We start from the raw sequence: 25,311 nt of genomic DNA, 5'->3' as shown, positions 1-25,311 counted from the left end.
CTTCCTCCTTCCCCTGGGATTCTTTCAGGTCCCCTGTGCGATTCTGTTTGTGATTTATATATTTGTGAGTTGGATATAGTTAAGAAATGTGTGTGTGTGTGTGTGTTTGTGTGTGTGTGTGTGTGTGAGAGAGAGAGAGAGAGAGAGTTAGTCATGGGGCTTGAACTCAGGGCCTGGGCACTGTCCCTGAGCTCTTTTACTCAAAGCTAGCACTCTACCACTTTGAGCCACAGCTCCACTTCTGGTTTTCTGGTGGTTCTTCGGAGATAAGAGCTCCACAGACTTCCCTGCCCAGGCTGGCTTCAAACTGCGATCCTCAGATCTCAGCCTCCTGAGTAGCTAGGATGACGGGTGTGAGCCACTGGCACCCAGCATCTGCCTCTGTGTCAAGTTACACACACACACACGCACGCACACACACCTATATGTATCTATATGCAATATATGATATACTATGTATACTATATTTCTTGTGATCTCTCAAAGAGTCGACTTCTTTATCATTGATAATAAAGGATTATTTTTATTAGCATATATGTCTTGCACAGAGGGGGTATGTGACATTTGATGTTAGTGATGTGTGACATTTCCATACATGTATATAATGTGCTTGAGTCATATTCACCGCCTCTATTATGGTTTCTTCCCTCCTCTTTTTTAAAAATTTTAAACAAATTTAATGTGTTTAATTATGCTTTGTTTTCACCCCTGCCCTTGTCTCCCCTCTTGCTCCCTCTTCCTCTTTGGTTGCTTCCCCTTTACGTTCAGGAATAACGGTCTTCTTTCTCCTGACATGAAATCTATTTGTTGCACAATTTTGAAAAGGAAAATGGGGCAGACAGAAAGAGGGAAGCCTGGCTAATTGAAGCACCTCAAACCTGCCAGAATGTTGCTCTGCACTAAAACAAAAAGAAATCATTTAAAAATTTCAAAGATTGCAGCAATGGTATGTCACTAAACAGTATGTTGAAAATGAACTACATGGCTTGTAAATGAGGATAGGAGGGGAAAACTGGGAGAGAGAGAGAGGAGGAGGAGGGGGAAGGGGCGATATTGTTCAAAAAGAAATGTACTCTAAGAAGTGGCGCTGTGGCTCAAGTGATAGAGCACTAGCCTTGAGCACCAGGAGGCTTAAGGACAGCACCCAGGCCCAGAGTTCAAGCCCCACAACCGACAGAAAAAAAAGGAAATGCACTTTTTTTTGACAATTTTTTAATTTTTTAATTTTTTTCTTATTTATTGTCAAAGTGATGTAGGAAATGCACTCTTTACCTGATTTGTGTACCTGTATCCCTTCCATACATCACCTTTACAATAGCCATCCTAAAAAAAAGTTCAAAGCTATTGTCTCTTTTCCAAAACAATCATCGATGAGGGCTTGCGAACGTGACATTGGGACCTCGTGGCCCAACTACTCTTTAAGAGAATAAAATAAAACAGAGACATGTCCATTGTTTAAAAAATGTAAAACATGCCCACTGAAATGGGGGAGATTGCACAAGCCTACAAAACTCATTTCCTGAGGGGGGAAAATACAAAGCTCCCTGCAGTGGCCGCCATCGGCCGGCAGGTGGCGCGGCGGCACCGCGGCCCGGCCAGCGAGGGGGGGGGGCGGCGCCGGGAGGGAGGGAGGGGGCGGAGCTCAGCGCCACGTGACCCGGGCTTGGCGGTCGGGCGCCGGCGTCACGTGACAGGGCCCGGAAGCGGCCGCCCGGGGGGCTCAGGCAGCCCCAAAAGGATGGCGAGGGGTCGCCGCTGAGGCGGGAAGGGTGGGCTGAGCCGCAGCCGGGGCCGGGACCGCAGCCGGAGCTTCGCGGTGAGTCCGGGCCGACCTGTCCCCAGGGTTCCCGGGCTGGGCAGATGCGCTGACCTCCCCGGGGGTGGGGGTGTGGGGCTGCGGGTTCGCGACCCCGCTCGGCCCCCTCCCCCCTCCCGCCCCCGGGCAGCAGCTGCGGGAGGCCCCGGGGCCGCCGGGCTGCGGGAGGCCGCTCGCGCCGGGGTCTCCCCGTGCGGTGAGCTCCGGGGGGGGGGGGTGGGGGACCCCCCACCTGCTCCCCCAGACAGACAGCCCGGGCCTCCCCGCCCGGCAGGTCGGGGCTCGGGGGCCTGGTGTCGTCCGCCCCTGGCGGGAGCCGGGCCCTGGGGTTGGTGGATGATGACGTTTGGGGGTCACACCATGGCCAGAACCCCCAGGTGGGGGGGGGAAGGAATCATCTGCTCGCAGCTCCGTCCTCGCACAGCCGGGGAAACTGAGGCAGGGAAGGAGCCTGGGGCAGGGGGGAGGGTCACCTGTGAGCCGACCTGCGACCAGAGTCCAAGTGGCCCCGAGTGTGTTGGGGTCCACCTGCGGGGAACCTGACCGTGAGAAAGGAGTGGAGGTGCTCTCTCCCTCCCTACCTCCCTCCTTCTTTCCCTCCTTCCCCCCTCCCTCCCCTCCCTCCGGGGTCCTCTCCCCTCTCTGGGGTCTGGGTGTGGTTTCCTTGGTTCAGGATTTTTTCTGCACACTCATCATCTCTGTCGCCTGGCTGGGTTTTCTAACCGTTCTGCTGCTTTTGGTGGAAGTCATCTGAAAATAAGAACTCGGAATTGGAGCGAGGAGGGGGGGAGGAGGGAGAGAGAGAGACAGAGACAGAGAGAGACAGAGAGACAGAGAGACAGAGGGAGAGAGAGAGAGAGAGAGAGAGAGAGAGAGAGAGAGAGAGAGAGAGAGAGAGAGAGAGAGAGAGAGAGAGAGAGAGAATATCTCACGCAAGCCCAGGCATGGACTTGAAGAATGGAAAGACAGCCCTTCGCTTTATTGTTTTTCCTTTTCTCTGTCATTTGTCTTGCGTGTGGGGAAAACTGGGAAAGGGAGGGGATGTTGTCATCATTGGAGGCTTTGCTGTCTAAAGGCAGAGCGCTGTCCAGCGGAGCAAACTGGGACCTGGGAATGGAGAGATTTTGTTTTCCACCTGCCAGCCACTTGCTGGGCCACCTTAGGGGCTATCCAGCCTCACCTGAGTGTAGGGTTCTCAGTGTATAGATAATAGGGCTCACGGAATGGCTAACATACTTTCCCTGCTTCTTGCATCCTGGTCTGTTATCTGTCTATCGAATCATCTATCTAATCTATGCCAGTTCTGGAGCTTGAGCACAAGGACTGGGCCATGTCCCTTGAGCTTTTGTGCTCAGAGTTAGCATCCAACACTTGAGCCAACAGCACCACTGTTGGCTTTTTGCTGGTTCATTGGAGATTTGAGTGTCATGGACTTTTCTTGACTGGACTGGCTTTGAACTGTGATCCTCAGGTCTCAGCCTCCTGAGTAGCTGGGATGACAGGCGTGAGCCCCCGGCCCCGGGATGATGCTTTGCTTTTGATGCCTGATGCTGCACTTCTTTGGCTTGGCCCTGCTCTCTTCTGTCCTTAGCTCTGCTGGCCTCATGCTCATAACTCCTTCTAGAAGCGTCTGACTGACAATGGGAGGAGCAGCTTTTCTTCTTCCCATAGAGGAATCTCATGTATTGCGTCTCTTTACCACAGCCTGGCCTTGGAGCTGGGATTCTACAGCTCCCTCCCTGGCCTGGCTTTCCTGGCTTGAGCATGAAAAACCAGCCTTGCTTCATGGTGGAATCCCAGGGTGGAACCCCCCCATACCCGGATAGAAACCACCATTCCCTCCTTTGCTCCCCTCACCTCATTTCTCTTGGGATCCTGGACCCAATGACCTTCTTAGTGACCTTGCCTTATAGAAGAGGCACCTCTGTACTTCTCTCTTCTCCTCCTCCTCCTCCTCCTCCTCCTCCTCCTCCTCCTCCTCCTCCTCCTCCTCCTCCTCCTCCTTTTCCTCTTCCTCCTTCTCCTCCTCCTCCTCCTCTTCCTCCTCCTCCTCTTCCTTCTCCTTCTCCTTCTTCTCCTCCTCCTTCTTCTTCTTGCTTGCGAGGCAGATTTAACTGTTTTACCAGTTATTTTTCTGAATAGGGTCTCTGGGCCAGCCTCAGTTCTCAGTCCTCCTACTTTACAGCCTCCTGAGTGCCACCATGCCTGGCTTGTTGATTGAGATGGTGTCTCGTGAACTTTTGTGTTTTTTTTTTTTTTTTTTTTGCTAGGGTTGACCTTGAACCACCATCCTCCAGATCTTTTGCCTCTTTCCCTCCTTGGTAGCTGGGATTACAGGTATGAGCTATTGCCCCTGACTCTGGGCTCCTTGAGGGTGCTCGTGGTCTTCCTTGAAACCACCATTTTCAAGATAGGGACTTGGCTTAGCTGACCAGAGGATGAGATCAAGAAAGTCCTGCATCGTGTCTGCCTGTAGCAGGCTTCTCTAGGGTTAGGGTTCAGCGGCTGCTCTCCTACTGACTGCTCTTCATCTGGGAACGTCTCCATAGCAACAGTCACACCTGCTTCCTTAATGAGGGACCACTGTGGGCCAGGCACCATGCCTCCTATTTACTCAGCTTATCTTCCTAGCCATGTAGGGCCAGGCTGGGATCTGGGGACATCTCTCAGATGGTGAATTTGGCCAGAGCTGCCCACCTCCACCAAGATGGGTACTTTGAAATTATTTTTCTTTTAAATCATGTACAATACTCCCAGTCCCTTAAATTCTGCCCACCCCAGACTCTGGAGGTGGGTTTTGGTGTGGACATTTTAGGCCGGGCGGGCAGTTCGTGGATTGATAGAGCCCTGTTGTGATTCACTGGATTATAATTTCAGATCTTCAGCCGGCCAAGGTCTGGATGGACAGGGCGGCCCGAGGGCTGGGGCCCTGGTTGTCCTTTCTCTAAATGAGAAGCCTGAGTGGGGCCTTTGGTGGGGTCTTTGGTGGGTCCACGCCTGCCCTCAGACATGGTGATCTTTGTGAGTGGCGGTGAGGTGTGAGTTTGTTTCTAGGCTCAGCAGCTGTGCCTTAGCCGGTCCAGTCTGAGACTTAACTCTGGCCTGAGTCTGGGTTGCTGGAGCCCCGGATGGAGTCCTGTAACCCTTTCCTTCCTGGAGATCGCTGAGAGCAGCCCAGTCCGAGACCTCCTTCATGTCTTGAGAAGTTGAAGTCAGGCAAAGCCAGGCATCCATGGCTCACGCCTGTCATCCCAGCTACTCAGGAGGCTGAGATCTGAGGATTATGATTCAAAGCCAGCTCCGGCAGGAAAGTTCATGAGACTTGTATCTCCAGTGAGCCACCCAAAAGCCAGAGGTAGCACTGTGGCTCAGTGGTAGAGCACTCACCTTGAGCAAAAGAAAAAAAGGAAAGGCTCAGGGACAGTGCCCAGGCCCCGAGTTCAAGCCACAGGACTGACACAAAACCAAAAAAAAATATTTTTAATTCAATTTATAACAGAACTTACTTCGTTTTCTCTACAGTGTCCCTTGCAGGAAATGGCCTCCTCTGTTCACTTGAGCCACAGGATCCCTTCTGGCTTTTTCTGTGTATGTGGTACTGAGGAATCGAACCCAGGGCTTCATGCATGCTAGGCAAGCACTCTATGGCTAAGCCACATTCCAGTCCACCTGTCCGTGTGTGTGTGTCCGTGTGTGTGTGTGTGTGCGTGCCATGGAAAACCAACATATTTTAGAGATTAACCATCCATATGCTTAGGTATTCAACCCTCATCATCTCTGGATGGGGGAGTTGGATCAACACAATTTATATAGGCACAAAGAAGGAAGGAGATCAAGGAGAGACCCACAGGTGCCGTTTGAATGTCATTCTGGTTGGCTGTACTCTTGAAGATGTTAAGTTTTTAAATTTTTTTTCCCCCTACCAGACACAGACTTTGCATAAGAGCACACTCTTTTTTTCTGGTGGGGGAGGGAGAAGGGGCGTCTCAGTGTCAGGGGAACCTGAACCAATGCCGAGGGGACCACACAGAATCTTGTAAACTCCTCCCCTGCCTTCCAGAACCGGAAGGACGAGCTGGGCTTCAACTTTCACATATTTCAACACTCATTTCCCCAGTTAATAGAGCCCATTAAAATCTCCCACGGGCCAGAACTGGTCCGTGCTGCAACGATCTTGGATTACAGGCTTCGTCCAGGCAGGCGTGTTTAGAGACAGGAGAAGGGGACCTGTCTCCTGTGTGGGAAGGTAGCTGAGCCAATCTGCCTGGATGCTTGGTGGTGGTTGGGCTCGAACTCAGAGCCTGGGCACTGATGCCTTAGCTTTTTCGCTCAAGGCTGGTGCTCTACCACATGAACCACACCTCCACTTCTGGTTTTCTGGTGGTTGATTGGTGATAAGAGTCTCATGGACTTTCCTATCCAGGCTGGATTTGAACCCTGGTCCTCAGACCTCAGCCTCTTGAGTAGCTAGGATGGCAGGTGTGAGCCACTAGTCCTTGGGGACACGCTGTCTTTGATAGATGCGTTTCCCTTATGTCTGGCCCCAACTCTACGTCCCTTCATCTTCTGTCTGATCTTAGGTTTGGCCAACCTTTGAAGCTTCTCCAAAACAAGCCCAACCTGCAAGCCAGCCTGTAATGACAGCTTTGTAGCTCCAGCTTGTCAGTCATGTTGAACCTGCTCTGTCACCTGAGCCAGGTCTCCAACCTGGCCTTTTGCTGGTTCTCTCGCAGATAGAGTCTCGTGGATTTTTCAGCCCAAGCTGGCCTCAAACCAGTATTCTCCATCTCTCACCCTCCTGAGTAGCTGGGATTACAGGTGTGAGCCACCTTAGTAGTTGCTAAGCCGTGTCTCCCACTATCTCATAGTTATTTACTTGACCTTGGTGCTATAGATTGCTGCTGCTGCTGCTGTGTGTGTGCGCGCGTGTGTGCGCGTGTGTGCGCGTGCGCGCCAGTCCTGGGGCTTGAACACAGGGCCTGGGCACTGTCTCTAAGCTTCTTTTTGCTCAAGGCTAGCACTCTACCACTTGATCCACAGCGCCACTTTCACCTTTTGCTTTTAATGTGGGACCGAGGACTTGAACCCAGGGCTTCATGTGTGCTAGGCAAGCACTCTACCACTAGGCCATCTTCCCGGCCGCTCTGGCTTTGTTTTTTTAACAGTATACATAAAGCAGATGCTGGTGCTGTGCCCTTGCACGGCGAATGGACTAAGACAGGTCCGTGGACTGTTTGGAGTCCTTGGCCCAGCACTGTTGGTGGGAACATATCTGATCTTGGTGGTGGTGGGGGGTGTAATCAAAGTTGGGGAGTCCCGAGGGACGAGGCCCGTGGGTGCCCTTGGCCCAGAGCCATCCTCTGACGCAGGTGTTGGGGGGTGGCTGTTGGCGATCTGTGGTCTGCTCCCCAGCTTCCCGAGAGAGCACCTCAGACTCCGGCTGGTGTCAGGCCGCGTGCGGGCAGGGCTGGTACCGATCTGCCCCCGGGTCAGAGGATTTTTATTCCTTGTTTTTAAATGGCAGTATTCTCAGAGGGCAGGGAATGGACCTTATTTTAATACCTGCTCACAGCACCCGGCCTGCGTTCACCAGACATTTCCAGCTGTCACCAGTCGGGCCCCCCCCCCCCCTTTGAAGCCAGGGGTGGCGGAGGCCTGTGAAGGCTTCCAAGATCCACTCCCAGAGGGCACCCCCTTATTAGGCTCCTCAGAGACGCCCTCGTCTTTCTTCTCTTTGCTGGAGGAAGCAATAGGGGAGGGGGGTACCCATCACCTCCCACCGCCACGTAGCCAGAAGTTTCTCTACTCATCCTCTTTAAACAGGAACAGATCTACAAAAGTCCAAGAAGGGGGTGGGGGGTGGGAGCAGAAAAGGTGTGACACCCGCCTGTCCCCTTCATGGCGTGAAGGTCACTGTTGACAAGACGGGTTAACGAGAAAAACCCAACGCGGGAGCCAAGTTTTCCTGCGGGCCCAGGCAGCTTTGGAGACAAAGGCTCCAAGGAGCCACTCTGCCCTTCTGCTGAGGGCGAGGCGGGAGGGCACCCAGCCTTCCAGGTTCCTTCGTGGCGTCTCTGTGTAGCGTGTCCCTCCTTCCTCGGATTCCTTGGACACCTCTGGGCCCTCTGGGAGAAGCGGGAAGGGACGGTGACCCCTGCAGGGTTCCCGCCTGCTTGGGGAGTGGGGTTCTTGTACAGAGGAGTGTGATTCTGTGGCTCAGGGCCTGGGCTCTGTCCCTAAGCTTTTCTGCTCAAGGCTAGCGCTCTACCACTTGAGCCACAGCGCCATTTCCAGCCTTTTCTGTGTACGTGGTACTGAGGATTCGAACCCAGGGCTCCATGCGTGCAAGGCAAGCGCTCTACCGCAAAGCCACCTTCCCAGCCCCATGCGGAGGGGATTTCTTGAGAGCCATAGGTTCTCTAATGAAGGCTGAGGAGAGAAATGGTCTCCCTCCTGGAAGGCTGGCTCTGGGGAAAGGAGGCTCCGTCCGGGAAGTCACCCAAGGAATCCCGGAGGACTTCCGGGAGGCAGTGTCCCCACCCTGCCCTGCCCCTGCCTCCTCTCTGTTTTGCTCAGGTACATGGGGACAAATTTAGACATTTACGAGTGGCGCCCCTGGGGAGCAGGCGGGAGGAGAGGCCGAGGCCGAGCATGCCCAGTCTGCCTGGTGTACTTTGCACCTCTTGCATTTATCTCCCTCGGATACCAGGCGTCCTCGTATCCCGTCCTGCCAGGGCAGGCACCGCGGGCGGCCGAGACAGCCACCGCTTCCCTCCCCGAGCCCACCCCTAGCCATGGAGTTGAAGGCCCCAGCCAGCGGAGATCTTAATTCTGACCCTCTCCCCCCAGCCACCACCATGTCCACGCAGAGACTTCGGAATGAAGATTACCACGACTACAGCTCCACGGACGTGAGCCCCGAGGAAAGCCCCTCGGAAGGGCTGAGCAACTTCTCCTCCGGCTCCTACCAGCGTTTCGGGGAGAGAAACAGCACCACGTGAGTAGCCCTGGATCCTCTGCCCTCCAGAGGCGAACCTGCCACGGTTGGGTCCTTCCTTATTCTTGGCTTTGGTCAGGCCCAGCAGCCGGGATGGTGCGGCGGGGGTGGGGGGGTGGGGGGGTGGGGGGGTGCCCCAGTCCCAGCCTGTGACGTTTCTCAGCACCGCCGTGGCTCTCCCAGCCTCTGGGGGCTCAGCCGTCCCCCTGCCCAAGTGCCCTGGTGGGTTGGGTGGGACTCCCAGAGCCCACCTTTGGGTCCGAGGCCTAAGCCATCTCCTGGGACTATGGAGCCCTGTCCCAGAGCCACCCCTTGAGGGGCTTTCTCTTCCGGCCTGGACATCTTCGTCTTGTGACCTGGGGTGACCCCAGGTTCATCTACAGGACTAGCCCCGTGCCACCACACGCTCGTTTCTGCTTGCCTGCTAAGCGTGTTCCTCTCCGGCGGCGTGCTCTGCTGGAAATCCCCTGCCTTGGCGGCAGCAATTTTAATAAAAGGCAACAGTGGGTACCACCTCCCCTCTTTTCCTCTAACCGGAACTCCCCTCCCCATTGATGACCCCAGGCAGAAGGTACTACACTCCTGCTGGAGATTCTTCCAGAAAGAAGTCATCTCCTTATAGGGAAATCCTTCCTTTCTTCCCCTTTAAAAAAAAAAAAAATCAGTGCCAGTCTTGGGGTTTGAACTCATGGCCTGAGCTTTTTGGCTCAAGGCTACCGCTCTACCACTTGAGCCACAGCTCCACTTCTGGATTGTGTGTGTGTGTGTGTGTGTGTGTGTGTGTGTGTGTGTTTCACTGGAAATAAGAGTCTCACAGACTCTCCTGCTCAGGCTGGCTTTGAACCATGATCCTCAGATCGCAACCTCCTGAGAAGGTAAGATGACAGGTGTGAGCAATTGGCTCTTCAAACCTTAGTACCTGGCATGTTCTTTGAATATGACGGAAACAAACCAATAAGCACTTAAGACAAACATCAGTATTTGCTACCCACATAAAAATATTGAGCTTTCAAACAAAATTAGACAGAAGAAAACCCAAATCCAATATGTCTAGTGTTGTGAACTTGGCTGTTTTCCTCTGCATATAAACTTTGCTAATGGGCTTTGTGATGACATTAATGTTTATGAATTCTCAATGTTATATACTGAAAGGTACTCATGTTTAGAAGAGTTTCATAATTCATAGGACTAATAAAGATGTCCAAGTAACCAAAGTATGTTAGGAAGTTGTATTCAAAGTTGCATGCTCACTGATATATTGTTGGTGGTATGGGGTGTGTGTGTGTGTGTGTGTGTGTGTGTGTGTGTGTGTGTGTGTGTGTGTACTGGCACCAGGGCTTGAACTCAGGGCCTTGTGCTCTTATAGCTTATTCTACTCATAGATGGCACTCTACCACTCAAACCCTGTCTCCATTTCTGGCTTTTTTTTTGCTGGCTAATTGGAGATAGGAATCTCAAGGTTTGTCTGAGCTGGATTTGAACTGAGACCCATAAAGCTCTGCCTCCTGAGTAACTAGAATTACTAGGCATGAGCCACTGGGGCCTGGCCAGCACCAATAGTTTTTAATGAGATAGAATATAGAAAGTTGTCTGGGAATGTGGCTTAGTGTTAGAGTGCTTGCCTAGCATGCATGAAGCCCTGGGTTCAATTCCTCAGTACCACATACACAGAAAAAGCCAGAAGTGGCGCTGTGGCTCAAGTGATTAGAGTGCTAGCCTTGAGCAAAAGCAACTCAGGGACAGTGCCCAGGCCCTGAGTTCAAGCCCCAGGACTGTAAAAAAAAAAAAAAAAAAAAAGGAATATGAAAAGTTTTGGATTCTATAGTTGTAACTGACTCTGAAGAAACAATCTTGCACTTCATTTTGGAGTAGTGTCCAAGAAAAAGGACCATAACTGAATCTGTAGCCTCTAGGACCCTTCCTTCTCAAACTGGGTGTCTAAAAGCCAACAGATTTTTCTTCATGTCCATGAACATGACAGTGTGTCATAGATACTGAACGCAGACTCAGGCACGCACCATCTTCTGTTATTCAAGGCATCCAAGAAGACTCTTTATTCACAAAGTAAGACAGTACCACCCCTTCTCCCTCCCATTTCCTTCTCTGGAAAGATGGATTTGCTTTTTTGTGAAAAAAATATGCCATGTCAGGAGCTAGTGGCTCACACCTGTAATCCTAGCTACTTAGGAGATCGAGATCTGAGGATCATGGTTCAAAGCCAGCTGGGCCAGGAAAGTGTGTGAGACTCTTCTCCTCAAGGAGCTATCAAAAAAAGCTGCAAATGGAGCTGTTGCTCAAAGTGATGGAGTGCTAGCCTTGAGCAAAAGAAGCTCAGGGACAGTGCCCAGGTCCTGAGTTCAAGCTCTAGGACTGGCAAAAAAAATATATATATATATATATATATATATATACATATACACACACACATACACATACACACATATATATACATGTATATGTATATATTTTTTTAATTTTTTTTTTTTTTTTTTTTTTTTTTTTTTTTGGCCAGTCGTGGGCCTTGGACTCAGGGCCTGAGCACTGTCCCTGGCTTCTTCCCGCTCAAGGCTAGCACTCTGCCACTTGAGCCACAGCGCCGCTTCTGGCCGTTTTCTGTATATGTGGTGCTGGGGAATCGAACCTAGGGCCTCGTGTATCCGAGGCAGGCACTCTTGCCACTAGGCTATATCCCCAGCCCCTATTTTTAAATTTTATATATGTGTAAAATCAGATGCATAGCTGCAGATAGAATCCACAGGCGAAGGTTTATGGTGGTTTGGGGGGGGTGTTCCTTGATTTATCAGAGAAGAAGGAGGTCCTGAAACCAAATGTACTTGACCCCAGGGGCAGATGGAACTATGGGGGGTTGTCTGGGCTCTCTCCTTCCCCTGGGAAAGGTCACCCCCGCTTTGGTTGTGACCTACGGCCCCCTGCACTGGATTTGTGTTGGGTGCTCTCAGCTTAGGGTGATCTATTGGGAAGAATCGTTGTGGCCTCTGGGCCGGAAGCCTGGCATTTCTGAGTTGAATGACCAGGGTTCCCACCTTGATCCGGCCCAGTTCTCTCACTTCACAGGTGAACCCGCAGCCCTGAGAAAGAGAGGGTGAGGATCACCCTTGGTGGGGGGGTGATGGGGAGCTAGAACCAGAGGATCCACAGAAGCCAGGCTCAGAAATGTTTTGAAGAAGGCCTTGGTCAGGCAGAGGGTCTGGAACAGCACTTAACCTTTGCATGTCAGTGGATTAAACATTTGCCAAGAACATATTGAATAGGCCCTTTGTCTCTTGGCTACTGTCCATTGATAATGCAGACCCTCCGCTGTGGGCTCCTTGCATGAGAGCCAGAGGCATTCCTTGATCCTTCCTGGAAATATGGAGGCCAGCTGGGAAATAGGAGATTTTCTGCCTAATGGCAGAAGGGGAGAGAGGTTAATGTGAGATGTCTTTGCACAGGAGTGTACACAGCCCTTACTAATGGCCTTAATGGGTAACAAGGAGATGTATTGCTAGGCACTGGTGGCTCATGCCTGTATTCCTAGCTACTCAGGAGTCTGAGATCTGAGAGTCATGGTTCGCAGCCAGCCCAGGCAGGAAAAGTCGGTAAGACTCTTGTCTCCAGTTGACCACCACAAAAAGCTAGAAGTGGAGCTGGGGCTCAAGTAGAGCACTCACCTTGAGCGGCAAACGAGCTCAGAGGATAGCACCTAGGTAGGCCCTGAGTTCAAGCCCCAGAACTGGCACAAAATAAAAACTAATTAAAAATAAAAATGAAATCTTTGGGTTCTTCTGAATGGCAGGTTGAAGAAAGAAAAAGCATGCGGCCCTCACTTTTGAAGAAGTTAGATTCTCTGCAGAATTCTAGATCGTGCCAGAGGCCTGAGTGACTTAGGGCTAAGTGGTGTTGAGTTTGAACTGTTGCCTGTTCTTTAAGAGGTCAGAAGAGATTAGGAAGTAGGGAGACGAGCCCGTTCCTGGTGTCTTTCCCATCTCCCCTTTTCCCCCCGGAGGAGAGAGAGACACCCTGTACCTGCCTTGTCTGCCCTGCCTGCCCTGCCGTCCCCACGCCCAGGTGGCTGCTAAGCCCAAAGGGGCTCCCCAGTGTACCCCGGTTCCTCACGGGGGTCTTGTCACCAACCGCTGCCCCCTGGTGGGGGTGCCCCCCTCCTTCACTTCTCCCAGGCTTTTTCTTAATAAGCACCTTCTTTATAACCACGTCGGGCCTCCCTTATGTCCTCTGAGACATGACTGAGTTCCAGAGCTGAGTCTCTATCCGGAGGAGCCTCATTTCTATCATGACTGTTATTGCGGGTTTGGTGGTGTGTGTGTGTGTGTGTGTGTGTGTGTGTGTGTGTGTGTGTGTGTGTGTGTGTGTGTGTGTGTATCCAGGGTCGGGGTAGCGAGGACATGCAGCCTTGTGTTGGTGCCTAGCAGTGGGAAGGGTTGAGCAGGTGCCAGCTGTGTCCCTCTGTGTCCAGCTGACCTATCCTGCTCGCCCGTCCCTATTCAGATTGCTACAGACCTTGATCCACCTCCTGAAAGGCAACATCGGCACGGGGCTCCTGGGGCTGCCCTTAGCAGTGAAGAACGCCGGCATCTTGGTAAGCGCCCGTGCCACTGGAGGGAAGAGGGAGGACAAGGTAGTTTTGGTTGTATCTATGTTTTGCCTTGTTCCGGTACTGGGGCTCCAACTCAAGTCCTGGGCACTGTCCCTTAGCTTGTATTTGCTCAAGGCCGGTACTCTGCCCCTTGAGCTACACCCTTACTTCCAGCTTTTTGCTGGTTCCTTGATGATCGAGAGAATGATGATCGAGATTTTTTTCCCTCCTGGGCTGACTTCAAAACCACGATGCTCAAATCTCAGCCTCCTGAGTAGCTAGGATGATGGATGTGAGCCTGGCTTGAGTCCTTGTCTTTAAACTCAGCCAAGAAAAGCAAATATTCAGGCACGATTCATCCACGGCCCTTGACTGGAGCCCCTCTGTGTGGCCAGGGCCCAGACCAGGCGCCTAGACTACATCCGGGCATTCAGCCCGTCAGCAGAGACCCCTGTCGACATGGCGATCCACTGGGAGAGAGGAGAGAAGAGGCTCTCTGTGACTCGGGCAGTTTCTGTCCATAATCTGAACTTAGTGTGTCTGCTCGCTTTCTGCAGTCCCCAGCCCCATCCTCAGTGGCCAACCCTGAGAAGCGTCTATCTATCTAGCTCCTTTTCATGATTCACCTTGTGCAGATTGTCGGTTTCAAAGGTGGGGATTGTCTGTCCTCAGCCCCCCTACTCACCCCCATGGGGGCTCGTGCTTAGGTTGCCTTTCTCCCCCCCCACCTGCACCCTTTAGCCCACAGAGCCGGGGGGTGGGGGGAGCTTCCGTTCTGTCCCTGTGCAGCTCGCTTAACACAGACCTCTCCCGAGCTGGTCTTGTCTGCAAGATGAACTCTGGGGTAGGTGTGGCCAGGAGCCCATCACTCTGAACTGATTCCCACCAGCGCATTTTCCTCCCATGTTGCCCCCTTCCCACCCCCCCCCATGTTCTGCCTCCTCTAGCCATGCCGGGGTAACATGTGATCATTGGCAGATCGCATCTCCTGTGAGCCCAGTCTTGATTGTACCCGCTCCCCCCCACCCTTTCTCTTTCCAGTTGGGTCCCCTCAGCCTGCTGGTGATCAGCGTTGTGGCTGTGCATTGCATGAGCATCCTGGTGAAATGTGCTCACCACTTCTGCCGCAGGTGAGAGTCCCCCCAAGCCGCCTCCCCCTGGTGTGTTTAATGTCGTGGGTTGTTTACTCAAGTCCAGTGGATGTGGCCCCATTCTGTGTGTGTGTGAGTGTGTGTGTGTGTGTGTATGCGCGTGCATGCACTAGTCCTGGGGCATGAACTTAGGGCCATGAGCCCTGTCCCTGAGCTTTTGTGCTCAAGACTATAGCGCTCTACCATTGAACCGCAGCTCCACTTCCAGCTTTTGTTGTTGTTTTGGTGGTAGTAACTTGGAGATAAGAATCTCTCAGATTATCCTGCCCTAGGCTGGCTTTGAACCTTGATCCTCAGATCTCAGCCTCCTGAGTAGCTGGGATGACAGGCAAAAGGGTCTTCCTGGGTACCAGCGGCTGTCATTTGGAGTGTCTAACCCACCCGCTCTGCCCTCCCGTGTACCACCCTCTCGCAGGCTGAACAAACCCTACATGGACTATGGCGACACCGTGATGTATGGACTGGAAGCCAACCCCAGCGCCTGGGTCCGGAGCCACGCCCACTGGGGGAGGTAACTGACTGGTGTCCTGTGATTCCTGCAACTGGGGGGGGGGGGGCACGTGGGGCAGGGTTGTGGGGGGAGGGAGAGTGGCATTGGGGTCAGCCCTGCTGGTGTCAAGCTGTGCGGCCTTGAATTGTGGGTACCCTCCACTTTCTGGGCCTTGAATGTCAGGAGAGATGGGACAGGTGTCCTGCCACAAGGGAGGAATTTGAAGGGCTGAGCCCCAGCACCACTTCTGGTTGCCTGGTGGTTCATTGGAGATAAGAATGTCATGAACTTGCACTTCCTTGCTCAGGCTGGCTTCAAATGGCCATCCTCAGATCTCAGCCTCCTGAGTTGCCAGGGTTACTTACAGTTGTGAGCACCCAGCTCCCCCCCACCCCCTCGCCTTTTAAAAATTAAGTGAACCACATCAAAGCTCTACGCTTGCTGGGTGCTGATGGGCCTGTAATCCTAGCTACTCAGGAGGCTGAGATCTGACGATTGGGGTTTGAAGCCGGGGTGGGCTGAACAGCAGTCTTGCTTTTCCTGTACCGATGCTCGCGTCCATCCTCCCCCACAGGCACGTCGTAGACTTCTTCCTGATTGTCACTCAGCTGGGGTTCTGCTGTGTCTACTTCGTGTTCCTGGCTGACAACTTTAAACAGGTAGGATCTGGTTCAAAGAGAGAAGAGGCGGGGGAGAATATGCCACTAAACGAATGGGTTCCTCCCAAGCCAATTTTTGTCAATAGCCAAGTTTAGGTTTTACTCTTCCTGTAAACAATCTTGTTTAGTTGTCACCTGAAGATCTGGGGTGTCCGTAAACCTCAGGATGGCTAGACACTGGTAGCTCACACCTGCCATCCAACCTACTCATGAGGCCAAGACCTCAGTTCAAAGCCAGCCCAGGCAGGAAAGTCCATGAGAGTCTTATCTGCAGTGAACCACTAGACAAAAAAAAAAAAAAAAAAAAAAAAAAGCCAGAAATGGAGCTGTGGCTCAAAGTTATAGAGCAAAAAAGAAAAGAAAAGAAAAGAAAAAGGCTCAGGGACAGAACTTAGGCCCCGAGTTCAAACTCCAGAACTGGTGTACACACACACACACACACACACACACACACACACACACACGATCGAGCCTAGCTCAGACAGTTGGGTTGCTCATGATAGCCATGCAGATGCCCCCTCCCCTCCCCCCCCCCACCTGAGCCTTCACTCGGGATCCTCTTCCAGCAGGGGACTTCAGCTCGCGGCTTTGTTCAGAGCTTGTTCCTTTCCTTGCCCTCGTTTCTAGGTGATAGAAGCCGCCAACGGCACCACCAATAACTGCCACCACAACGAGACCGTGGTCCTCACCCCCACCATGGACTCGCGGCTCTACATGCTCTCCTTCCTGCCCTTCCTGGTGCTCCTGGTTTTCATCCGCCACCTCCGGGCCCTCACCATCTTCTCCCTGCTGGCCAACGTCAGCATGCTGGTCAGCCTGGTGATGATATACCAGTTCATCGTTCAGGTATGGGCTCCGGGCCTCTCATGCCCTGGAGAGATATCAGGGAAGTAAGTGAAATGAATGAAGCATAGACGGGCCCAGATTAGAGATTTTGTTGATGTTGACGGTGCTGGTCCTAGGGCTTAAACTCAAGCTATTCTTGAGTTTCCATGTGCTCAATCACTTGAGCCACAGTCCTACTTCCAGCTTTTTCTGGGGGGTAGTTAATTGGAGATAAGAGCCTCACGACTTTCTTATGGGGACTGGCTTCAAACTGCAATCCTCAGATCTCAGCCTCCTGAGTATCTAGGATGATAGGCGTGAGCCACCGGTGCCTGGCTTGAAATGTTTCTTATAAACAAATCTATGTGATTTCTTAGCAGGATCTGGGGGGGGGGGAGTTGTTTTCTTTTTCTTTAATCCTCAAGAGTTTATCATATCATTGTTTTGAAATCTTCCAAAGAAAAGCCTGCTGCAGAGATTAGCACTAGACCTTTGCTTTGCTCCACATGATTCTGTTTTTTTTGGGTGTTTTTTTTTTTGCCAGTCCTGGGGCTTGGACTCAGGGCCTGAGCACTGTCCCTGGCTTGTTTTTGCTCAAGGCTAGCACTCTGCCACTTGAGCCACAGCGCCACTTCTGGCTGTTTTCTATATATGTGGTGCTGAGGAATCGAACCCAGGGCTTCATGTGTACAAGGCGAGCACTTTTTTGCCACTAGGCCATATCCCCAGCCCTCGCTCCACATGATTCTGTCACACTCTCAGAGCGTGCTCCCTGCATATCTAAATGTCACTTTTGTGACTTGGTTTAGGTAAACATCCTGCAAAGGACCTCTTGTTAAAGGTCTGCTCACCATCTCCTAGCGGCTCCTGAGTAGGTGGTGGAACCTTCAGGCCTAGTGGAAGGAAGTGATGTCATTGGAGGCGGGCCCTCGGGGGGGCGGCATTGCTTCCTGTCTGCCATGAGTGGCGTGAGGTGAGCCGTTCTCGGTTACAGGCGTGCCTCGCCATCTTGCACTAGACATAGGCCCCACAGCATGCCGTCACCCGACCATGGACAGGGTGCTACGAAACCACGAGCCACAGTACACCTTTCCTCATCTTACCTGGCTAGTCTCAGGTGTTTCGTCACGGTGACTGGAAAGTAAAGCAACACAATAATTACGCCAGTTTAGAAACATCCATTAAGAATGCCAGGAAGGGGCTCCTATGTAGAGTGGATGTGGATTTCGGTTATTGCTTCTGGAGGATGGGGAGTCTCCCAGCGGAGCAGAACAAAACACAGCCTCGCTTTGTAACCACCCACTCTCAGGATAACATTTGGCGCCTTGGGCTAGACTTCCCCTGAGCAAATGAAGTCTTCTCAGCCTAAAGAGAAAAGGTTATATAGGTTCCCAAATCACCATCACTGGCCAGGCTTTCTCCCTTTAGGAATCTTGGATTTCAGAAAAGGTGTAACCTCTTTGATTGGGGTGGGGTGGGGAGGAGTGTTTGATCTCGACTCTCTGTTTACCTTTGGCTTTTCTTTATTTCTCTTTTTCAGAGGATCCCAGACCCCAGCCACCTGCCTTTGGTGGCATCGTGGAAGACCTACCCTCTGTTCTTTGGCACGGCCATTTTCTCCTTTGAAAGCATCGGAATGGTAAGTGGCTTGATGGCTTGGGCCCGCAGTGTCCCCCTGGGAATCTGTGCTGCTTGCCCCGTATCCCCTGGGACCCTCCCCGTCCCCACCGTCCGACTTCATGCTAAGTGCTGCGGAATGCCATGGAAGCTGCCAGCACCGATGTTTTTCTTGGGGGGGGGGGGCGGGTTTAGGGGTGAGTGTTTTTGAGCTAAACCTCCTCCTTGCTTAGGTGGGGGCTCTACCACTGGTCCGTGCCTCCATCCTGTTCTTTTTGTGTGTGTGCAGGTTATTGTTTTGAGCTAAGGGTGACAGGTTATGGACCGCCATACCTAGCTTGTTCCTGTGAACATGGAGTCTCGTAGACTTGGCTGCCTGGACTGGCCTGGCTCTGGTTCTCCTGAGCTAACAGTGGCAGCTTATGATTACAAAGGCCTTACGGTCATCCCCTCTCCTCCCCTCCCCTCCCCTGCCCTCCCCTCCCTTCCCCTCTCCTCCCCTTCCCCTGGTCTCATCGTGCCTCACCTTCCCTTCCATGTCTCAGAACTCTCACTTAGACGGTCAGCTCTGGAGTCCCTTCTAGTCCTTTCCAGATGCTGATGGAATGACTTTGATGTATTTATTTATCCTCTCCAGTAGAGGGAAATGCATTCTGGGGAGTCTGAGGATGAACTTTTTGTTCCGGATAGTTAATGTTTTGAGTGCCTGTTGTTCTTATTACCATTGTGATTCATCTTCTGTGCTCTGCCTCCTCTTCTCTTCCTGTTCGCAGGTTCTGCCCCTTGAAAACAAAATGAAGGACCCCCAGAAATTCCCACTCCTCTTGTTCGTGGGGATGGCCATTGTCACCACCCTCTACATCAGCTTGGGGTCTCTGGGGTACCTGCAGTTCGGTGCCAACATCCAAGGCAGCCTTACCCTCAACCTGCCCAACTGCTGGTATGTGGGGAGTGTGGGGATGGAGGTATGGGGTGGTGGCAGAACGAGGACCCTCCTCTCCTCCTCTCTTGAGCTCCTCATCCCTCACACGCTGCGTGATTCCGATCTGTGAAGCTTTACATTGATTTCACGCATCGAGCCATTATCTGTGAAGACATTTCCCTTTGGGAAATCTCGAGCCCCCCCAGTACCGAGAATCGCGAATTCCCTCCCCACCCACCGCACCCCACCATTCCCGTTACATCATTGTGTGCCAGTTCTGGGGCTTGAACTTGGGGGCTGGGGGCTGTCCCTGAGCTTTTGTGCTCAAGGCTAGCGTGCTACCACTTTGAGCGCCATGCACTAGATCACCCGTTTGCCCGCTGGTTAACATTCCCATTGTTTCCAGTCCTAACCTATTCGGGGCTTCCGTGTCTGTGTCCGTGCACACATGTGCGTACGAGCTGAGCACTTAGACGTGAAATTGCTGGGTTGGAGGTCACAGGGTCTGGCCTGGCCAGGTGTCTGCAAGGGTCCCGAGCCGGCCGATCGGGGGACAGAGCCGTCCTGGTCTCCTCCGCAGGCTGTACCAATCTGTCAAGCTGCTCTACTCCTTCGGCATCTTCTTCACCTACGCGCTGCAGTTCTACGTCCCGGCGGAGATCATCATTCCCTTCTTCGTGTCCCGGGTGCCCGATCACTGCCGCTTACCCGTCGACCTGTTTGTGCGCACCATGCTGGTTTGCCTCACCTGTGAGTATCGAAGGCCTTTTATTTCCCTCCACCATCGGAGGATACCCAGTCCCTGGCGCTTGTAGGAGAGAGGGAGAGAGAGAGAGAGACAGAGCTGGAGAGGCCACCTGTGCTCTCGGCAGACGAGGAACCACATGACCACAGCTTTAGAGCTGAGGCACACCCAGGGATTGCTACACCCCGCGTGGACAGCTTTGGCTGTACTCTACAGGACCCCGGGAGTGAGGACAGTAGTTGATGGATGTGCTGTAGAATGCTGAAGAGCTGCGTGTCCCCAACACCGTGCCTGGCTCATAGGACTTCGAATTAGAACAGAGTAGAGTATTTTCAAGATGAATGGGTTGAATGTTGCTTCTTGTCGGAGGCAGAAATGACGTGTTGGCTGTCAGCGCAAGGCAGGCAAACGAAAGGCTCTCTCTCGTTCTCTCTCTCTCTCTCTCTTCCTCTCATTCTTTCAAGGCAGGCATTCTCCCACTTGAGCCACATCCCCAACATCTTTTTCTGTTGGTTATCTTCAAGATAAGGTCTTAGTTTTTTGTTCTTCTGTCATTTGTGGGCTTGAACACAGGGCCAGGGTGTTCTCTCTGAGTGTTTTTCTTTTCTTTTCTTTTCTTCCTCAAGGCTAGTCCTCTACCACTTTGAGCCACGGCTCCTTTTCCAGCTTTTCTGATGGTTAATGGGAGATGAGAGTCTCAGAGCCTTTCCTAGTCTGGCTGGCTTTGAACCTCGATTCTCAGATCTGAGTCTCTTGAATAGCTAAGATTATAGGTGGGAGCCACCAGCACCTGACTAGGATAGGGTCTTTCTGTCTGCATAGACCAGATTGGACTGAATCTTCTTACTTATGCATCTCCATTGCAGACAAGGGTAGATGGGCACACACGCCTGTACCTGGCCATTGGTTGAGATGGAGTCTTTTGAAATTTGATGCCTGGAGCTGGCTTCGAACCGTCTCCACATAGGACTGTAGACTTGAGCCACCATGCCAAAGTTATTCTTTTTTTGTCAGTCCTGGGGCTTGAGCTCAGGGCCTGGGCCCTGTCCCTGAGCTTCTTTTGCTCAAGGCTAGCACCACTTGAGCCATAGCGCCACTTGCAGCTCTTTCTGTTTTTGTGGTATTGGGGAGTTGAGCCCAGGGCTTCATGCATGCTAGTCAAGCACTCTACCCCTAAGCCACCTTCCCAGTCCCTAAGGTAATCTTTTTACCCACCTAAGAAACAGGACCCGACCAGCGTCTGTCTGTCTGTAGTAGACCCCGGAGGGCTGCCTGCTGCTTTCTCATTTTGCATCTCCCGAGTCTCCTAGAACTAAGGAGATGACCTTGCCCTTCTGATTGAATCTCACACAGCAATCCTCCCCATTTAGCTCTTCTGGCAGGGTGGGGCTGGCAGGAGAGAGGATGAGACAGCTCGGGTTCACCAGCTCTAGAGAGCCCTCGGCAGGCAATGGGACCCTTGGCTTCTTCTACCTGTGGCTCTTCTTTGGGCAGAGTTTAGGGAAGAGCCGTCAGGGCAGCTAATTTGGGGAGTGAGTGATTGCAAAGGGGAGAACACACCGTCTCCTACTTTCTTGATCCATTGCTTTAATGAGTGTGGGCTGCCTGCCCTTTGCCAGCAGCCCCTGAGGGTTTGAATCGTGTGTGTGTGTGTGTGTGTGTGTGTGTGTGTGTGTGTGTGTGTATTCTCTGTGGACAGATGAGCTTAATACTGAGGACAGGAGGGGCTGGGGATATGGCCTAGTGGCAAGAGAGCTTGCCTTGTATACATGAGGCCCTGGGTTCGATTCCCCAGCACCACATATACAGAAAATGGCCAGAAGTGGCGGCGCTGTGGCTCAAGTGGCAGAGTGCTAGCCTTGAGCAAAAAGAAGCCAGGGACAGTGCTGAGGCCCTGAGTCCAAGGCCCAGGACTGGCAAAAAAACAAAACAAAACAAAACAATAATGAGGACAGGATCCACGTGCAGTGGCTTATGGTGTCATCAGCTCTCCTGTTTGTCAATCTGCAGGGTGTCAGAAGAAAGAAAGTTGTGAGAATGATTGAAATAATTTGCTTTTATTCCCCACACCCACCCCCCAAAAAACTAAGTGGATCCACTAGAAAAAAAATAAACAGGGCTGCCTTTAAAGCCTGGCTCCCCGATTGGAGGACCTGTGCTATCCTTAGAGACCTCTTCTGTTCTCTCCGGATACTTTTTCTCCAGGCTCCGCGGGGGTGGGTCTCACCTTGCTTCTACTGAGCGAGAGAGAGAGAGAGAGAGAGAGAGAGAGAGAGAGAGAGAGAGAGAGAGAGAGAGAGAGAGAGAGAGAGAGAGAGCGCTCTAGCTGTTTTTGATCTTCAAGTGCATGCGTCTGCCTTTCCCTTCTGTGATCGTGGCTTAGCATCTGGCACCTTCGTCATCCTATTTAAAAAAAGGCAGCCCCTTCGTCTCTGAAAGCTCTCCGCGTCCTCGCTTCCTAGAGACTTTGAAGTCATTGGACAGGTCCGCAGGGGCTGCCTGCAGGCTCCTTGTCAGTTTGCTTTGTTCTTGCTGCTCTGGTCTTCTTAGAAATGACCCAGGTTGATTGATATGGCATTTGATTTGTTGTTGTTGTTGTTGCCAGTCCCAGGGTTTGATCTTAGGGCCTGGGCACTGTCCTTGAGCTTTTTTGTTTTCTCTCAAGGCTAGCACTCTACCACTTGAGCCACACCTCCACTTCTGGCATTTTGGTGGTTAATTGGAGGTAAGAATCTTACAGATGTTCCTGCCTGGGCGTTGAGATCTTCGATGGAATTGGTTATCTGCAGTTGTACCCACTGCGGCTTCTTTCTAGGGGGGGCCCATGGGCAGAACACAGCGGGGTGGAGCCCAGGATCCATTCTTAAATCTGGGCGGAGCAGTGTCTTAAAACGTCCGGTTAGGTATGCCAGACCTTAGAGATCATCTCATCTGAAGAGGTGCCTTATTTCCCAGGTCAACAAGACAGTCTCTGAGAGGGTAAGCGGCTCCGCCCCTGGCCCCCCAGCTCCTGAGAGCCAGCTTTCAGCATGTTTGTGGCATGTTTTATGGGGTTCCCTGCCTGCCAGATGAGAAGAGTCTGGAGTGGCCTTGGCCCCTGCTTTCTGCTGACCCCTTCGGTCCCTCCATCCCTCTTCGCCCTTCCCCCCTCCCCCTCAGCCCCCCCCCCCAGGAGTCCTGCTGTGTTTTCTCCTTCCTCCGATCTCTCCCAGGTCCTCATTTCCTCCTGGCTTTCTCCCAGCCTTTGGCCCCTCTGGGCCTGGTTTCCATGGTGACAGTAATCAGGGGGTGGAGTCTCCCCCAGCGGGTGGCTGGTGAGACTCTGGAACCCCTAGCCAGGAAGGAGGAGTGTATTGGATTCGAAATTCATCTGCACACCATGTGGTGCCATCCACTTTCCAAAATACCCAAGTTCAGAATGCTACCTCCTCTGTGGAGAGGGAACCCCAGGAGTCATTGGGGTGAGGGTGAGCGCGGAGCGCTGTCTCCTGCCCGGTTGTCCAGAGAACCCTGCGGTGGGAGCCACACAGTCCACCCGCAGGTGGGTGGCCTTTGTGCCTCCGTATCCTGGGATCACCACCCTGTGTGATCGTAGTACTCCTATTGTGTCTCCTGACTGGTGAACGGCACCGGATTGGAGTGTAAAATGTGAACCCAGAGCTCACACTCAGCCTTCACCTAGACCATAGCGGCGTGCGGGCCGCTGCTTGCACGGTGGGAAGACCACATAGGTGGGGACCCTGGGCGCGGGGAGCCCACGGGGCCAGTCCCCATGGGGCCTGGTGTTCTGTATGAAGGCCGGGGGGGGGGGCATTTCCTGAGACAGCCCACTGTTCCGGGTCAGAGGCTAGCTCGCAGACACTCTGTGTGTCGTGGGCTTATCATCGTAGCGTAGGGGAAGACTGAGGTTTTGAATTGCTAGTACCCTGGGTAGCCAGGCAATGAGCACTTGCTCTTACACCCTTCCTCCTAGGGCGCACACCCCTGATGGCCCTGGGATGTAGCGCAGGGAGACCTCAGTCAAGCCTGTCCAACCCTAGCACGCAGGGAGGCAGGGGCAGGAGGACGGTGAGGCGAGGCCCATCTCATCATCTGCCCTGCCAGAGAACATGCAGACGGGAGGAAGGGAAGGAAGGGAGAAGGGGCATCTGTCAAGGAGGGAGGGAGGGAGAGAAGGAACAAAGGAAAGGAAGGAATGGAGGGAGGGAGGAAAGGAGAGAAGGGAAAGCAAGGGAAGGGAAGGGAGAGACGATTTCCATTTTCCCTCAAGCTCTCCATCCCGGAAGGTGGGCAGGCTGGGCCTCGGCCCTCGCCCAGGTCCGGGCGGGCTTGACCAGGCCCACCCCGCTCCCCTCTCCCCGCAGGCGTGCTGGCCATCCTCATCCCGCGCCTGGACCTGGTCATCTCCCTGGTGGGCTCGGTGAGCAGCAGCGCGCTGGCCCTCATCATCCCGCCCCTGCTGGAGATCACCACGTACTGGGCGGAGGGCATGAACCCCCTGCTGGTCGCCAAGGACGCCCTCATCAGCGCCCTGGGCCTCGTGGGCTTCGCGGTGGGCACCTACCAGGCCCTCTACGAGCTGATCCAGCCGACCAACGCCCCCGTCTCCCTCCACGCCACCCACGCCTCTGCGTAGGAATCTGGGAGACATCGCCAGCACCTGCAGGGTCCCCCCCTCCCTGCCCCCCCCCAGAGCCTCACGTGCGGCCAGCCTCTGGGAGAGAAGGGGACACTGTGGGGGCGGGGGGTGGGTACCGCAGGCCAGGTGAGGCTGAGGTTGGGGCCGGGGCAGGTCGCAGACCCAAGGGACAGCGCTTGCTTCCCCTGGTGGCTTTATCTCTGCCTCCCCCTATCCTCCCCCTCCGCCCCGCCCCGCCCCGTCAGATTTATTCTGCACTAAATCACTTTATTTAAGGCGGGCTTTATTTAAGGGGGCTTCCCGCCACTCACACTTCGCTCCCGTCCCCGGGCCAGGCCTGGATTAAATAAGTGGGGGGTGTCCCCCTTCTTTCTCAAGCCAGGCTTCTTTCTCAACTCCCCCTCCCCACCCCCCCCCCCCCAGGTTGGACCTCAATGTTCCTCCAACTACTCAGCCCTCAGGGTGTCGGGACCTACCTAGTGGTTTACAAAGCAGTCTCCCCCCTCCTCCCCCCTCCTCACTCCCTCTCTCCCACAACACTCTCTGGCTTGCTGTGACACCACACACCAGGCCACGCCCACTGTCCTCCGTCCATGTTCCCCCACGCGGGTCCCTGGCCTGTCTGTGTTCCCCGTTCCCTGTCTGTGTTCCCCGTTCCTTCCGCTCTGAGTCGCAGGACGCACCGTCGGTTGGTGTATTTATATCGCGGCTGTAGGCTTCATTCACAGTCGCTGGCTGACAATCAGGGTGATCTCTTTTCTTTTGCTCTACCCCAGGACTTCTCTTCCACCCAGGGAGGCACCCCATATTGCTCTTCCGGTTCCCGGCCCAGCGCCCAGGTCTTCGGCAGGACTGG

At 53.2% G+C, this 25,311-nt stretch overlaps 1 protein-coding gene across 1 annotated transcript; it reads left to right on the top strand.

Annotated features, from left to right (window-relative positions):
• The first annotated feature begins 1,685 nt into the window (after positions 1-1,685).
• On the top strand, positions 1,686-24,650 carry LOC125341814 (proton-coupled amino acid transporter 1). Its single transcript, XM_048333896.1, has 11 exons — positions 1,686-1,816; positions 8,666-8,813; positions 13,320-13,410; positions 14,449-14,537; positions 14,974-15,069; positions 15,623-15,707; positions 16,335-16,553; positions 18,073-18,171; positions 18,923-19,089; positions 19,652-19,821; positions 24,181-24,650. The coding sequence occupies exons 2-11, from the start codon at positions 8,674-8,676 to the stop codon at positions 24,450-24,452; spliced, it is 1,428 nt and encodes a 475-aa protein (XP_048189853.1). The 5' UTR covers positions 1,686-1,816; positions 8,666-8,673; the 3' UTR covers positions 24,453-24,650.
• The last annotated feature ends 661 nt before the right edge of the window (positions 24,651-25,311 follow it).

The sequence above is a fragment of the Perognathus longimembris genome, chromosome 25, assembly GCF_023159225.1.
Source record: "Perognathus longimembris pacificus isolate PPM17 chromosome 25, ASM2315922v1, whole genome shotgun sequence".
Classification (NCBI taxonomy): Eukaryota; Metazoa; Chordata; class Mammalia; order Rodentia; family Heteromyidae; genus Perognathus; species Perognathus longimembris.
The sequence above is the reverse complement of the archived record's forward strand: the minus strand, read 5'-3'. Positions and strand labels throughout refer to the sequence as shown.

Excerpts from the sequence above, each read along its gene's own strand:
- LOC125341814 (XM_048333896.1), top strand. The coding sequence starts at position 8,674 with ATGTCCACGCAGAGACTTCGGAATGAAGATTACCACGACTACAGCTCC. Across the intron at positions 16,554-18,072 it reads TATACCAGTTCATCGTTCAG|AGGATCCCAGACCCCAGCCA; the intron begins GTATGGGCTCCG and ends TCTCTTTTTCAG. Across the intron at positions 19,822-24,180 it reads CATGCTGGTTTGCCTCACCT|GCGTGCTGGCCATCCTCATC; the intron begins GTGAGTATCGAA and ends CTCTCCCCGCAG.